General features: G+C 37.5%; 1 protein-coding gene across 1 annotated transcript in view; it reads right to left on the bottom strand.

Annotated features, from left to right (window-relative positions):
• LOC149774550 (putative aminopeptidase W07G4.4) overlaps positions 1-17,916 on the bottom strand; it is a 65,374-nt gene that overhangs the window by 19,424 nt on the left and 28,034 nt on the right. Inside the window, exons 9-12 of the mRNA XM_089945118.1 lie at positions 13,583-13,668; positions 11,795-11,899; positions 7,978-8,053; positions 4,704-4,822 (exon numbers count right to left, since the gene is read on the bottom strand). Of these exons, the coding sequence (XP_089801244.1) occupies positions 4,704-4,822; positions 7,978-8,053; positions 11,795-11,899; positions 13,583-13,668 (386 nt within the window). The remainder of the gene's footprint in view (positions 1-4,703; positions 4,823-7,977; positions 8,054-11,794; positions 11,900-13,582; positions 13,669-17,916) is intronic.

The following is a 17,916-nucleotide window of genomic DNA, read 5'->3' as shown; positions in this document are numbered from 1 at the left end:
CTCTATATGGATGTAGCTGCTGGGAGGCTGGGAGGGAATATGTGTAGTATGATTGGCTGGGAAGGTATATGTGTATTATGATTGGCTGGGAGGGAATATGTGTAGTATGATTGGCTGGGAAGGTATATGTGTATTATGATTGGCTGGGAGGGTATATGTGTATTATGATTGGCTGGGAGGGTATATGTGTAATATGATTGGCTGGGAGGGTATATGTGTATTATGATTGGCTGGGAGGGTATATGTGTATTATAATTGGGTAAGTATTCACAAAGAAATATTTTACTATAAAAAAATTAGTTATTCCTTTGAATACAATATCCAATCATAATACCTTAGGAGAATAGGCAAGAGGTGGAAAGAGATACATCCCCTCACACCAGAGATGCCATCTCTGGTCCTGAAGTATGTGAGACAGCTTCTAGGAAATCCGAATGGAGACATTATCATCTGTTGGGAAGCCATGTCTTATTATTCTGTCAAGCGACCTGGAAAGGTCACCTGGAAAGGTCACCTGTTGTGCCATGGCTTTAGCTTTCACCAGACTGAGTTGAGCCCCTTGAGATGAAAGATCTCTGAGCTAAAGAATGTGGACAGCTATCCTATGGATAATGTCAGTTAAAGAACAGTTCCCATCAAAGGCTATGCTAGTGGCAACAGGACAAATCTTGTGAGCCGAAAAGATTAACGAAATCATTTGAGCTGGGGTTATTTCTCAATATGTAGAGTGAATAACCCACTCAATTCAGGAAGAAAGGTCTGCACTGTTATATCTTCCCTGTTTGAGAGGTAAAAATAGGTGTGATCTCCCTCAACACAAAGGCTTTGATGTTGTTGTTGTTGTTGTTGTTGTTGTAGGGTTTAATGCCATTTTTCAGCACACGATAGGCTATACATGGCAACCAGTATTAGCGGTGGAGGAAGAACCCGGGAAAACCACGGAAAGAACCACCGACCCACGAGAAGCTACTGGCTAGCTTTCTCACATACCCACATTGGCTGAATCCAAGACTCGAACCCACGCAGACGGAGGTGAGATGGCAGTGATCTGCAATGGAGAGCACTTTAGACCACTTGACCACTCGGGGTCCCCCAAAGGCTTTGACCTTTTAAGATGCCATTTCAATGCCTGCACTGGGTCTTGTAGGTGGCCTTGAGTGAAAGTGTCCAGAGTAGACAATGATTTCATTACAAAACTCTGGTTACCCATGGATGGAAGCCTGTTCTTGGCAATGAAAGAGGGAACCATCATGAGTGAAACTGATCTGTCTTGTCATAGCTTCATTTAATTCGGGTCCCCTGATAGGGCACATATTTTGTAGATTCTGCCTGCCATCGCTAATGTATTGAGAAAGCAGGTCCTGTATGAAAGGTGATTCAATGATGCCCTTGAAAGGTGTTTCTTTTCAACCAGGTTAGCACCAATGATTGGATCCACTTTGGCACTGAGCTGATGTTTTTAGCCGTTCTTCAACAAAGTTGAAGAGAAGGTCATATAAGTCTTTACCTTGTTGGATATCCTCTCTTCAATGATGACGAAATGTGTCGGCAATCATGGAGCAGTAACCTTTTTCTTGTAAAGAGTCAGAGGAGGAAGTTGGCTATTTCAGGTATAGATGCCTGTAGAGGTATAATGCATTCTTGTGCACACCACTGTGTACAAATTTTCCATTTGCCTTTTAATACTTTCATAGTGGAGGGACTTTTCTTGCTTGAGCAATTCTCTCTATGACTAGTTGTGAGAAGTGTTTATTTCTGAGAGCTTTTTTAACATGATACACATGTGCAGGTTCAGTAATTCTGGATAATTTCTGTTGTGGTTGTTTGAGTAGATGAGGGAAATTCTGTATTGATTGGAGAACTTCCATTTGAGATTGATGAGGTTGTTGATCAAAGTAGTGCAATAAGGATGAAGTGACACTCCGATTCTCTTGCTTTCTGTATCACCTTTGGAATGAGAGGTGTTGGAGGGAAAGCCTATTAATCCTGGCTGTTCCAGTATATGGATAATGCACTGACTGCCTAGGCACTGGGATAAGGGACTGGTGAGGCAAAGGTTGGGAACTTGGTATTCCACCTTGTCACAAATAGGTCCACCAATGGTTGGTCGAATCAGATACGTATCTGAGTGAAAACTGAGGGATGGTGAGGCCAATCTGTTTGAAATTATTGTTCCAGGACAAAGAATCTGCTAGTATATTTGGAAGTCAAGAAATACGTTGAACTTGGATGTGGATTTGTTGTTGATATCACTACTTTAGAAAGTCCCACACCAGTATGAAAAGGTCTGGGGACTTGGTTTCACCTTGCTGTTTGAGATAAGTTACCAACACAGACTTGTTGGATGGTATAATGTCTCCATCTTCAGTTAAAAATTCCTGCCACCAGTGAAAGGCTTTCAAAATGGCCTTCATCACTAGGATATTGATATGTAGATGCCATTCTCAGGGAGACCACACTCCACTGGCTTCCTAAAAAGATGGTAGTAGGTGTACCCAGTCATCTGTACTTGGATCTGTGAGCCAAGTTAAGCTGATCCAATTCTGCAGATTGTACCTCATATTTGAGCAAGTGGCAAAAAGACAACAAAATGTGGCAAAACTGTAAAGGCAGAACATTGTCAACTTAAGAAAGAAAAGTTGGAAACATAGATGGAGTATACTTTCCTGGAAAGTGAGAACTCCTCCAACTCATATCAAATTTAATTCTGACTTCTGCAAGGCCTCTCATGGTGAAAGCATGCTTCTTGACATGAGCAAAAGTAGTAACTGAGACATTCACAAGTTTTACCACCAATTCTTGTATCAAGGGGAGATCACACTGCCTGACCACCTCATGAAAGGGCAGATAACTTTTAGCTCTTTTTAGCTACAAGGTTTTTTGTATCTGGGAGGGCTGGATTTGCACGTGGTATTTGTTTCCTAACGTACTGTGATTGGATAGCATAATCAAAGAAGAACCAAATGACTGAGAATATTTTATTTGAATAATCTGATCAATAAGGACCAATAACATTTTTTTTTATTGTGATCAAGATGGAAAGATATGCAGTAATATGTTGAAAACTAAAATATATACCACTTCAATACCTGACTCATTCAATATCTAAGCAAACCATTTTCTTGCCAGCTGACTTATTCAGTACCAAAGTAAATTTCTCTCTTGCCTATTCTTTCTTTGTTCTCTAAATAAATCATTCTCTTGCCTGCTGGCTTGTCATTCTCTAGGTAAATCTTTATCTTGCCTGCTGGCTTCTTCATTCTCTAGGTAACCATTATCTTGCCTGCTGGCTTCTACACTCTCTAGGTAAACCATTCTCTTGCCTGCTGGCTTGTCATTCTCTAGGTAAACCATTCTATTGCTTGCTGGCTTGTCATTCTCTAGGTAAACCATTCTCTTGCCTGCTGACTTCTTCATTCTCTAGGTAAACCATTTTCTTGCCTGCTGGCTTGTCATTCTCCAGGTAAACCATTATCTTGCCTGCTGGCTTGTCATTCTCTAGGTAAATTAATCATCTTGCCTGCTGGCTTCTTCATTCTCTAGGTAAACCATTATCTTGCCTGCTGGCTTCTTCATTCTCTAGGTAAACCATTCTCTTGCCTGCTGGCTTCTTCATTCTCTAGGTAAAGGATTCTCTTGCCTGCTGGCTTGTCATTCTCTAGGTAAACCATTCTCTTGTCTGCTGGCTTCTTCATTCTCTAGGTAAACCATTCTCTTGCCTGCTGACTTCTTCATTCTCTACGTGGGGCCCCGAGTGGCCGAGTGGTCTAAAGCGCTCTTCGTTACGGATCACTGCCATCTCACCTCTGTCTGCGGCGGTTCGAGTCTAAGATTCAGCCAATGTGGGCATGTGAGAAAGCTTGCCAGTAGCTTCTCGTGGGTCGGTGGTTCTTTCCGGGGTTTTCCGGGTTCTTCCTCCACCATTAATACTGGCCGCCATGTATAGCCTATCGTGCTGAAAAATGGCGTTAAACCCCACAACAACAACAACATTCTCTACGTAAACCATTCTCTTGCCTGCTGGCTTCTTCATTCTATAAGTAAACCATTCTAGGCAAGCCTTTCTCTTGTCTGCATACTTGTACAGTCTCTAGGCAAACCTTTATCTTGCTTGCATATTTGTTTAGTCTCTAAGCAAGCCTTTCTCTTGCCTGCATACTTTTTCATTTTCTAGGCAAGCCTTTCTCTTGCCTGCATACTGGTACAGTCTATAGGCAAGCCTTTCTCTTGCCTACATACTTGTTCAGTCTCTAGGCAAGCCTTTCTCTTGCCTGCATACTGGTACAGTCTCTAGACAAGCCTTTCTTGTGCCTGCTGGACAGTTTGTTCATTAAGTAAACCCTACTTATGCTTCCTAACTCAAAACTCAAAACAAACCAAAAGGTGGCAAAACATTCAAAATTTTAATACACATCAATCAGCCAAAATAAATCAGGGAATAATTCCCTGTCCAGGAAATTATACAAATGCAAACAGAACACCCACAAAAATCAAAATTTTATTCATTCATTGCCCTATATTGGCCTTAAAACATTTTTACATATGAGTAAAAACATATTTTGGAAAAGAAATTATCCAAAATGTTTAGTAAAAAATGTATGATGTTTTCAATTATTAAACTGATTCTACTAAGTTATTCTCTCCTCTGTTTTGACACAGTTTATGAAAGTTGGGTGACTTGTTGAAAATCTAGCATTACTTACCATTTCTTTGCAGTGGCAGAGAACATCTGCCATCACCATTCTACCTTCAGCATCGGTGTTGCCCACTCTGATCCTGACACCAGCTCGAGATGTAATGATCTCATCAGCTACATAACATTCTGCAAAATGAGAAGAAAGGATCAGCTATTATGAATACACCCGATTTCAAGAGAGTCTGATGTGTGTAATTTGGTGATGTTCATTCTTTTCAAAAGTTACCCAGTGCAGTGCACTATAAATAGAACACCTGTTACCTATTTGACTCCATACACATAGGCCTGCCTGTTAACTGTCAAGCAATGTAGTGTATGTTATGTTTAACTGCAACTGTAACCATTTTACATTTTTGATACACATCTATTACGTGTGGAAAACTTTAAGAGTAAAGTCCGATTGTTATAGCTGTGTAATTATATTTCACGGAAGAATTTTTTATGTGCTTTAAAATCTTAAGAGAACTCGTTCACCATCAAGATAGTGAAGCCACATGACCAACCATAGCTGCCATTTCTCATTCTCAAAATTTACAAGGTTTTTGTCTGTGTCTACATCACTAAGTCATCTGAATTTAATAATTTATAAAAACTAATTGCTGCCTACATCATCAACAGAGCCTTTACCTAAGTTATTGAAGCTTTCATAGTCATGATTCTAATCGTGAAAACTTTGTAAGTACTGAATGAAATCCACGACCTCCATTTTGCAGAGGGGAGATTACGACCCAGTTACTTTAAATAGCAGATTTCGAGAAGAGCATAAACAGTGACCACGTGATTTGACATAATTGTCATTTGCAGAAATGAATGTAGTATCTAATAGGAGGGTTTCCCCAAAGGTGGCGCTACAAAAACCCGCTTAAAATGGCTGATGTTTACAGCAGGCGTCAAAAGGCGCTTCCATGTGAATGGATTAGAGGCATCAAAAGGCGCTTCCATGCGAATGGAGTAGAGGTGTCAAAAGGTGCTTGCACAAGGTAAAGGGTTAAACTGCCACACTATCCACTCTGAATACAGTACTGTTTAATGATTAACCTATATTATGAAACACCAGGTACTTACTCATGTAATTTTCTCACCAGTGGCATGTTCATTATTCTTGCCAACAGAAGTAATCGCATTTGTTGGGAATGGAGAAATCGTTGTAAAAAGCTCAAATCCTTATCGTAGCTGGCTCCTATATTTTTTCATACACGATCCCTTCCCCAAAATTATAATCATCTTATTTAGACATTATTTTTTGTACTATGAAGAAACAATTATTTCTGGACATGCAGACTTCTCGATCAAAACATATTCACTTATATGCAGACAAATATGGTTGCTTGTCAATCTGAACTTAGATTGTTTTTTTCCACATTAATTAAATGGGTAGCCTATGGCTCATTGTATTACCCGGGTAATTATGAATGGGCAGGTACCTGGGTAATAATGAATGGGCAGGTACCTGGGTAATTATGAATGGGCAGGTACCAGAGTACCCGATGGCATCTTTATAAACAGGTACTTAAATTCTCTGAGGTTGAGGACAGAAAAACTGTTGGCACAAATGGTGACTGAGTTCACCATCAACCAAATTAAAACCTTACAGAACATCCAAAGAGCTGGCCTGCTTCAGGAAATTCCAAATGATGAAACAGTAATAGGAAATATTTGAGTACCAGAAGATGAGGACATAGAACCAAAAGGAAGGACTAAGGATGAAGTAGAGAGACAGGGAAATTGACAACGATAATGTGACACTCTAATCTCACCTTCTCTGAACTTCTTTTTGGAGAAGGTTTTCTCACCCTTGAAAGAGAGAATGGGGGAGTCACTGAAAGATGTACAAGAGGCGAGCAAGTCATTGAAAGATGAAAAAAGTCCTTTATCTGGGGAAGACCTTCCTAATAAAGCAATAGTTTAGTCTGCATAGACTGATCAGTCACTGTTGGTAAACTTCAGTCATTGTTTAGTCAGGGAGAAACCACTGTTTGGTTAGGAAACACTTGACCGCCGACTATAGTTAGCATGTGCCCATTACAGAAAACATTTATAAAGGAAATTTGCTGGGGGAAAATTAGAATGGATGTTGTGACTAGATGCTCACTATGATAAGGTGATCGTTATGAACAGGTTTGACTGTATATTGCTTAAAAGTAGGGTGGTCACTGACAAACTCAAGAAACTGGATGCTCTTTTCTAAAATATGATTACCTTAAGCAGGGAACAATCTAGCTGAAAACTGGAATGTCTGGTATATAGCTGATGAATAGTCATCCTATCTGCAGGTAACCCTAAGTCTTAAACATGGGGAAAACAGTGCGCGAACCCCACCCCTACTCTTAGACACAAGGAAAACACAGTGGGCGAACTCCACCCCCAGTCTTAAACACAAGTAAAACAGTGGGTGAACCCCATCTATGTCTTAGACACAAGAAAATCACAGTGGGTGAACTCCAGCCCTAGTCTTAGACACAAAGAAAACACTGTGGGTAAACTCCATGCCTAGTCTTAGACACAAAGAAAACACTGGGTAAACTCCATGCTTAGTCTTAGACACAAAGAAAACACTGTGGGTGAACTCCATGTGTAGTCTTAGACACAAAGAAAACACTGTGGGCGAGCTCCACCTTTAGCCTTAGACATAAAGAAAGCAATGCAGGTGAACCGCAACCCTAGTTTTAGACATAACGAAAACACCGGGAAGGGTGGTTGTAAACTCCACCAGATTTTAATTTCACAGGAAGACATTTATACTTTACAGAATTTGGAGGTTGGGGCAGGTGCAGTGAGGCAGGCAAATCAAGAACAAAAGAAACAGTAGAGAGTAAATAAAGTTGAAAGAATTATCTTACTTTAATCCCCAAAAGTATTCTCTATGAATTAGTCATACTGCTAAAACTGGCCAGGAGTTAAAGCTTATGTCTGTCCATATTTTTTATTTTCCCTAAGTAGTTGAGTTCTCTTTGCCCAAATGACAAAAATGTGCCATAATGTAGAGAAACTTTGTTAGTTGTTAAACCCACTGTGCATTAAAATTAACATGTTAATTACATGGATGCCATATCTCTGGACGTTTTTATTATATGGACCAATAGAGTGTCCCCCAATACAGGATTTATTGATATAAATAGATCAGTTACGCAGAAAAATTTCAAGCCACTTAATTGCATTAAATAACTGATCTTTGACATGTCTAAGAAGTGTGTTGGTTGATACTTCATGCATTTTTTATATAAACCTTTGATGTAATATCAAGAAACCAAAACAATTATAAAAATGTCTTAATTCTGTACCTGATCCAACACTGTTTCTCACCATACACAAAGCTCCTACCACCTTCAGGCCCTTTGGCTTCAGGATTGACAAGGTCTAAAAAAAAAGTATATGTATATAATTAACTCAACTGTAATATGATCAAGTACTTTCAGGTAAATTTAATTTATAAGGTAACACAAATTTAATGAAAATTTATTCTGGTATGAATCATGCAATTTTTTTGAATGAGTCTTTTTAACCAAATGATGTATAATGAACAACAAACCAAAGTCACTCCCAAAATTAAGAGAGAGGAAAGATGGACAATGCACTGTCATCACCATCACCATATTGTCCCTCCCAAATTAAGTCAAGTACATTACCCAACCATATTAACATTAGGAATTAACTACTGCTATCTTCCAAAATCCACCATTCATAACACCACAGCAGTATATCTCCAACCCCAACCACATATCTTTTGGATTTATCTAGATTTGCAACTATATCTTAAAAGTTGGCACTGTTTTGCTGAATTATCTTTGTACTAAGCATTGGTAACATTTATGTTTCTCCACCATTGTGGACTTAGTTTGTCATATGATATTTGACATTTTGTGACTTACATACCAAACTAATGTTGTTACATAGTGGAAACTATTGAATTTCTTCATGTTTTTATAAGTTACAACTTCGGTGCAATAATTACTGTACAGTTTTGTACCTTCTTTAGATGATTAGTCATTATCCCTTCTTGTTACAGGTACACAATGTCAACTAGATAGACCAAGTGTAAAAAATTCAAGGTCTCTGAGGACACCTGTAAGACAAGCCTCTGGTGCAATAAATATTCTTCATCTCAAAGTTTCAGTGCTGCACAACTTGGTATGATGGGTCTTCATCCACTGTTCTGTGGAAACATTTGAAGGCTGGTTGTTGTCCACAGGTAATCAGAAGGCGCTCAATCATTCCTGTCTTTGCTAGAAGTTTGAGAGGGCCCAGATTCCAGGACACGGTTCACATGCAGTCATTCCTGTCTTTGCTAGAAATTTGAGTGGGGCCAGATTCCAGGACACAGTTCACACTCAATCATTCATGTCTTTGCTATAAATCTGAGAGGGGCCAGATTCCAGGACACAGTTCGTACTCAATCATTCATGTCTTTGCTATAAGTCTGAGAAGGACCAGATTCCAGGACACAGTTCACACTCAATCACTGTTGTCTTTGCTAGAAATTCGAGAGGGCCCAGATTCCAGGACAAGGTTCACACACAATCATTCCTGTCTTTGCCAGAAATCTGAGAGGGGCCAGATTCCAGAACACAATTCACACTCAATCATTTCTGTCTTTGCTATAACTCTTAGAGGGGCCAGATTCCAGGACACAGCTCATACTCAATCATTCCTGTCTTTGCTATAAGTCTGAGAGAGACCAGATTCCAGGACAGAGTTCACACTCAATCACTGCTGTCTTTGCTAGAAATTCGAGAGGGCCCAGATTCCAGGACACGGTTCACATGCAATCATTCCTGTCTTTGCCAGAAATCTGAGAGGGGTCAGATTCCAAGACACAGTTCACACTCAATCATTTCTGTCTTCGCTATATAGTTGAGAGGGGCCAGATTCCAGGACACAGGTCACACTCAATCATTCCTGTCTTTGCTATAACTCTGAGAGGGGCCAGATTCCAGGACACAGTTCACACTCAATCATTCATGTCTTTGCTATAAATCTGAGAGGGGCCAGATTCCAGGACACAGTTCATACTCAATCATTCCTGTCTTCGCTAAAAGTCTGAGAGGGACCAGATTCCAGGACACAGTTCACACTCAATCACTGCTGTCTTTGCTAGAAATTCGAGAGGGCCCAGATTCCAGGACACGGTTCACATGCAATCATTCCTGTCTTTGCTAGAAATTTGAGTAGGGCCAGATTCCAGGACACAGTTCACACTCAATCATTCCTGTCTTTTTTTTAAAATTTGAGAGGGACCAGATTCCAGGACACAGTTCACACTCAATCACTGCTGTCTTTGCTTGAAATTTGAGAGGGCCCAGATTCCAGGGCATGGTTCATGCGCAATCATTCCTGTCTTTGCTAGAAATCTGAGAGGGGTCAGATTCCAGGATACAGTTTACACTCAATCATTCCTGTCCTTGCTATATATCTGAAATGGGCCAGATTCCAGGATACAGTTCACACTCAATCATTTCTGTCTTTTTTTTTTAAATTTGAGAGGGGCCAGATTCCAGGCCACAGATCACACTCAATCATTCCTGTCTTTGCTAGAAGTCTGAGAGGGCCAGATTCCAGGATACAGTTCACACTCAATCATTCCTGTCTTTGCTATATATCTGAAATGGGCCAGACTCCAGGATACAGTTCACACTCAATCATTTCTGTCTTTGTTTTTTTAAATTTGAGAGGGGCCAGATTCCAGGCCACAGATCACACTCAATCATTCCTGTCTTTGCTAGAAGTCTGAGAGGGCCAGATTCCAGGATACAGTTCACACTCAATCATTCCTGTCTTTGCTATATATCTGAAATGGGCCAGATTCCAGGACACAGCTCACACTCAATCATTCCTGTCTTTTTTTTTAATTTGAGAGGGGCCAGATTCCAGGACACAGATCACACGCAATCATTCCTGTCTTTGCTAGAAGTCTGAGAGGGCCAGATTCCATGACAGGTTTATAATCAATCATTTCTTGTCTTTGCTAGAAATTTGAGTGGGGCTAGACTCCAGGACAAAGTTCATGCTCACAAGTATGCGCTTAAGACTTAAGCATTTGTGAAGGATAATTAAGACTTTTTCTTCCACAGAAATAGCAAAAGCAAGACATCAATCCCCAACCTTTGGCTTCTTGGCTCAAGTGGATTACTTTCTCAATGTATTATGAAATTTCACAGAATCAGGAATGCCTCATAAAAATATTGGTATGTGAGATTAGAGCTATCCCTGACTGTCAGTTGGCATGCACAGACTTTGTGATTGCAGACAAGGGACTCAATCTGAAGACTGTTGCCGAGATATTAGCCGATCAATTTGCCGAGATATTCAATTTGCCGAGATGATTGTTGCCGAATATTCAATTTGCCAAGCCAAGATATTCAATTTGCCAAGATGATTGTTGCTGAGATATTCAATTTGCCGAGTTATTCAATTTGCCAAGATATTCAATTTGCTGAGATGATTGTTGCCGAGATATTCACAAGACCTTGTTAAGGCTGGCACAACCTTGTCATAGGTAGGGGTTTGAAAAACTTTCAGTCGATCTGCCATGATTTTTCTCCTCAAGAAGGAAATGATGTTGTGTTCTAACTCTATGCCTAAGGCTGTGCACTTATCATGTGTCAATAGCTATTATCTCTTGTCTCTCACTTGAAGAGTGGTTTTATCTCTTAGATTGGGACCCATATCATAATGCCCTCCAAAGGATGATCAGGGCAAAGTTTGATGTTTATGCATTTCCTCTAACTCTGACAGAGTCTCCTAACATTAATGTGATCGACATGTATTCCACTGACAAATATAAGTTTTATCATAAATTATGCTTGTACCAAAATACATACTCAACATAATTATTATGAACCACTCCCATATCTAGCACACATGCAAGCATCTTCACTGTGCCATATTTGCAGAACTGAAATGTTTGTAATTTACTGATGAGCTAAATAAGTCTATACAACCTTATTGTAAAACATTGGTGTATATATATATATATATATATATATATATATATATATATATATATATATATATATATAACTAAAGTTTCCTTGCTAAATTGGTCCAAAAATGTATCTTCATGAAACATTTGTGACTTGTGTATTTTTTAACTGACTTTACCTTGAAAAAGCCAGCTACAGCAGCAGCTCCACACTTGTCTCGATGCATTCCTGCCATGTGGCCTCCTGCCTTGATGTCAGCACCACCTGTGTCATAGGTGATTCCCTGGAATGTAAAACAGAATAAGTTTAATATTTTTTGGAAAACAAACATGCCATGTCATTCATAGTTTCTGAAATACAGATTATTTTACAACAGTTTTTATTACATTAGGGCAAGTATAAATAGCTAACATTTTTATAAACAGGATGTACCTTTATTGGCTATCAAAATTTGTCTTTTCAGTATCCAAAAAATGCAGGTGTCACTTCAGAAATTCACTACATTGTATGTATAATTAATGTCATCCACTGTCAATGAGTTCACACGATAGGCACATGCCACACGGTGTTCTCATATTGGCAAACTGTATCACACAAACACTGAGATTTGAGAAATGTAATATCTTGAATGAGTTCAGATATGGGCTCATAAAAGTAAAATTTAGGGACTATGCCTTGTCCCATGAACTGCATCACAGGAGTGACAATCTATAACAGTTAACTGCAAATTAACTTTATGAACTAACAGCTGTGAAAAATGAGTGTATTTTACTTTGTCAAGTAACTTTATAAAATCAAAACGCTTACTGCAAATGGTACAGTATTCATCCGCCATGTGGTTAACAAAATACTTTTAGGAAAAAAGTTTCATTGGAAGAAATGCTGGACCTCTTGAATTAAAAAACAACAGGTGTCTCCACTGTCTTACATTTAGAAAATAACAAATACTCTTGAGATTTCCATCTGTAAACCCTTTATGTGTCTGACTATGAAGTAATTTTGACTGTTTTAACACTTGTATACCAGCCACTGTCAATGTTAAAGAAGTGTCCATCCTAGAAGAGTACTGACAATGTTAAGAAGTGTCCATCCTAGAGGAGTACTGTCAATGTTAAAGAAGTGTCCATCCTAGAAGAGTACTGTCAATGTTAAATAAGTGTCCATCCTTGAGGAGTACTGTCAATGTTAAAGAAGTGTCCATCCTACAGGAGTACTGTCAATGTTAAATAAGTGTCCATCCTAGAGGAGTAATGTCAATGTTAAAGAAGTGTCCATCCTAGAGGAGTACTGTCAATGTTAAAGAAGTGTCCATCCTACAGGAGTACTGTCAATGTTAAAGAAGTGTCCATCCTAGAGGAGTACTGTCAATATTAAAGAAGTGTCCATTCTAGAGGAGTACTGTCAATGTTAAAGAAGTGTCCATCCTACAGGAGTACTTTTGAACACAAACTCATTTGTGTCCAGGGATTTTGGCCAAATACAACAGGTTGACACTGAACAGGGTGGGCCATTCAAGAGGGAGACCACTGCATATGTCTTTCTTATTCAAATGCAAGCAATTTACAAAATTTTGTCAAGATATCTGTACAAGCTGAGCTGCTGTGTGGAAATGTTTTACCTTATTTAAGTCTGTGACATTGAAATTTTACCTTTGCAAGCAAACATTTTTATTATGTTTCTTCCTCACCCCAAATGCAAGATACTTATAAATTTTGCTAACAGTATGTGGTGGACAGCTCAGATTGTTGTGCAGAAACAAAATAGAAAATGCATCACCCCCACCAAAGTACATTTCTCAAATGTAAGTTTCTATTGCTTTGTATCACCCTGTAATAGTCCCAACAGTTGCTCTGTTAACCCTGCATGACCTAAATTTGCTTGACTAAATAAAACACAGTTTAAAGCATTTTAAAGTATAAGCTCTGTTCTGCAATTTTACATTTATGAAAAATATTATAAACCGCACCTTTCCAACAAGAAATAGTGTTTTGTCAATGGATCCCTCTCCTACATATTCCAAGAAGATTAGTCTCCCTTGATGCCTCTGTACCACTGTAAACAGAAATACATTCATGTCAATAGAAACAATATAGTTAACATTTTACTTCATTTTCACTTCTAAGTCAACAATTATTTCACTTGTATATAAACATCTAGAGATATTTCAACAATTAAGGGATTCAACTTTATCAAAACTGTAGCTGGAAAGACAATATCAAAGCACATCTGTTTAATTTCACCATACAGTTGATACTTTTATTTTGAATAAAACTTGAATCTTGATCAGCAGCATCATAAATTCTTATCACCATGATTGAGAGGTCTGTAGATATAATAGGTAATCAATGGCAGATCAGTGAAAATCCAATAATTACCCTTTAATTTCGATGGGTTTCCCATGAACCATGAAAATAAAAATTACATCATCATCTTGCTTTCTTTCCATTCTTTTTCTTTTGAAAGTTTTAACATTCTCCCATCAAAAATAAAGAAATTAGGATGAGTTTGAAATAGGTACATGTACTTGGCTGTTTAGTTTTCAGTCATTACAACTGTCCATTGCAGCCAGGTCAGTGACCCATTAATGACACATTTCCTAAAAAATAAACAATTTGATTTTCTCTGTGCGTGGAGGTGTGTTTAGTTTTACCCAGTGAAATCGGGTTTAATGTACAGGTGACACTATGACCTTTCCCACAGTATTTGCACTATGAAGAACAAGCAAGAACAATGAAATGGGGAAAGTTTTTTTCTTTTTCCTCCATTATTTCTGGTTATTTTAAGGAGTGCACTGTCAGATAGATAAAATGTTTCTTTCTGCATTGAATCAGCCTGAAATCACATCTTTTGCAATAGTTAGTATGCTGCAATTTGAATTAAAGATTTCAAGATAATCAGGTGCCTGGAGTAAAATGGCTGCTATGGCTCATCACATGTTTATGGTAGGTCAGTGAGTATGATATATAGGAAGATTCTAACCAATAGTTGTTACATTAAACATTTTCAACGAGTATGTAATCAGCATGCATTCAATAGAAACAATTCACACAACTCTTGTAAATTATGTTAATAATAATGCTGTCATTTCTAAACTTTAATTAGGGATGCGACTTACCTGGAAAATGCAATACACGTTGCATAATAGATAGTTATAACTATGGATAGTCAATCTGAACAAAGGTTCTTCTATTTCGTGTTCTTTTATTATGATATTTACTGTCAATTTATTTAATCTAATCAGTTATTCATTAATTTAGTTTTAAAATTTGGTCTATATACCAATTTCAGTATTTAAAGGTTTGATGAGCATTTTGCAGCTCCCACCCCTCTCTGTTTATCTAAATTCACAGCAACAGTATGTGCTAGTAGGCATTACTGGTTTATTAATGAATTTTCAGTGAGTATGATACATAGGAAGTTTAAAAGGTCCTTTGCATTTAAAACATTTACAATTATAATAATTATAAGTACTTGGCATTTCTCTGCAAACCAGTCCCTAATTTTTCTTAAAATGTCTAATATAATGTGTGTGTGTAGCATGATGTCCCACCCAGTTACATTATCCTGACACCAAGCTGACCATTCCTAACACTAACCTGTTAATGTGTGTGTAGTATGATGTCCCACCCTGTCACATTATCCTGACACCAGGCCGACCAGTCCTAACATTAACCTGTTAATGCCAAGCGCCAAGCAAGGCAGCTGTTAGTACCATTTTTGTAAGTCTTTGGTATGACTCGGCCTGGGATCAAACCCACGACCGCCCGCATCTGAGGTGAAAGCTCTAACCACTAGGCCATCTGAGCAGTTCTACACCTGAGCAGTACTAAAATAATGTTAAAGCTCTTAAGAAAATGAAGAAATTGAACATCAACATAAATTTCATACTTTCATAAATTCATTTATCAACAAAACTCAAAGGACACTTTAAACATGTTTGATAAAACTTTATATTTACTAATTCCATTCAGATAAATAAATTTTTAAGCTTAAATTGTCTTTCAGATGTTCATGCACACCCAATGTTCTTAGAAGTTGATATTCTGTTTGAAGACTTGAGTCATCCCATTCAAAACTGGACATTTCAGTCTTTGGAATCTTTGCTCAAACTAGAGCCATCTGTGTCATCTGGAACTTTGGAACACGTTTTGTTTTAGGCTTTGTCAGGCACTGTGTTGGGGAAGTCATTTTTATATTTCTAGTTAGACATTGTGTCAGACGGTGAACAAAACTAGTATCTGAGCAGTTTTCTTGTTGTACTTGTAATCTTTTTCATTCTAGCAAACTGTTTTTCTTTTTTTGTGGATTTTTTGTGGAGGAACACAAATTAACAATGTTTAAGATTGCAACTGGCATCTTCAAATTTTTAGACCTTTTGAAACGTCAAGATTGAAAATTGTTTTATTATATATTATGTGCTCATTTTTTTCACTGTTAACTTTACATTGTCAGAATTGTTCAGTATTTTATGACATTGCACACCTTCATGTTGCATTCATGTATATAAAGGAACTACTTTCTATTGTAAACAAACAATGAATGCAGACGCCAGCACTTTTGATTTGTAAACAAATCATGTACACTCACTTAGCAGGCACTTTACGTTTTGGTTGATTAAATTGGTTTCTGAATTAAGTAAATCAGATGTTTCGTGGACTGCCACATACCAGCTGCTTTGGCACATTTTCCGGGTTAACTTTTTGATACAATGTTTCGGATTTAGGCTAGCTATACAGTAGATGCAAGAAAGGGTCCTTACAAATAACATACAAGTGAAAAGGCATAAACTGTCTTCTTTAGCTGGCAATAAGAATGGAAAAAAAATATACTAATACAGTTTTACATCCTGAACTTCCTTTCTTAGTTCTGCAAATCCTAATTACCTGAGCCATATCGTCTTGATTACACATTTCAAAATTGTACTCTAATTTTGAATATAAGTGCAATTACAACCTCCTTACTGCACTCAAAATGAAATAAGTATTAAATTCCATGGTGTCTTTTTGATAATTGCAATTGAAAGACTTCATATTTTTCCCACATTATAATTTCAAACATTCAATGACAGACACAGAAACACATTTGCAGATGTCAACCTGCTTCTCCCTTGCTTCTTCAGTCTGATGTATTTCATGTGAATTTTGTCACATATAAATCCAGTCCATTATCACAAAATTTCGAAAAAAAATACCAAAATCTATTCATTCCAGATCAAATGGAAAAGTTGCTGCAATGAGCATTCATTCACAATATGACTTGAAATTTTAATTTTAACTAGAATCGCCATTTTCTTTCGAAAGCTCTGTCGAGCGTGCGACTAAGTTCAAATTTATCTGGGCAGAGTTATGTGTGTAGTAATAATGTTGTTGTTGTGTAATGATGAATCTACGCTTGTGTATTTAGTTTGGAATACAGCATACATTCAATTGCTTTGTTTCTTGTAGTGTATTTTGTTAATAATTAAGCATTAGGTAGAATAAGAAAATGAGCATATAATAAAAAGGTTACTGCATTTGTATGGGAAAATACGAAATCGTTTTGTGGGATGGATATACTGCACTCCCAAGGTCATGCAGTATTTACATCCGAAAAACTTGTTCATATTTTCCCATACAAATGCAGTAACAAATAAATACAAAATGTTGCATTGTACATTATTTAGTAGACAGTTTCTAATTTGAATGAGTGAACTGGCACATACATCTTTTTATGATTGTAATAAGAAAATAAGTATAATGGGTTTTATTTTTCAAAGATAAAATATTAAATTTCAGGAAAAGTTGGGTCTAGATTTTTTTAATTATCTCCCCTTAAAATTCTGAGAAAACTGAAATAATTTTTCAGCTCAATATATAGAAAATTTTTATATTTTTCAAAACATATTTTAGGTTTTTTAAAAACATGTCATGTTTAAGGCCATCTTTTCTATTTGTCTGCAATGCTCTACATCAAATAAGTAGCACTTTATGCATAGATGAAACTGTATACAGATAACCTACATAGGTGTGACAATAAGTAGAATATTTTGGTTCATGAACTTGAGAAAATGCTGGATGCTACGTAATATTTTGTCATTTTTCAGCATTATCTCAAAAAGTGCAAAAGATAATGCTGTGCTTTTTTCACATGGGCTTTAAAATGATGCATAGTTTGTAATAAAAATTCTATCTGAAATATTTTAAATTGAAATATGCTTTGTATGCTGTTCTGACTCATGGCAACGGGCCTAACTAAACATGAACACATTTCAGTTTTGATCCAAGTTTGATAATGAGAAGAATTTTAGCACAGGTGATATGA

The sequence above is a fragment of the Sinohyriopsis cumingii genome, unplaced genomic scaffold (assembly GCF_028554795.1).
Source record: "Sinohyriopsis cumingii isolate HCF-2022 unplaced genomic scaffold, ASM2855479v2 utg000198l, whole genome shotgun sequence".
In the NCBI taxonomy this organism is placed as follows: domain Eukaryota; kingdom Metazoa; phylum Mollusca; class Bivalvia; order Unionida; family Unionidae; genus Sinohyriopsis; species Sinohyriopsis cumingii.
The sequence above is the reverse complement of the archived record's forward strand: the minus strand, read 5'-3'. Positions and strand labels throughout refer to the sequence as shown.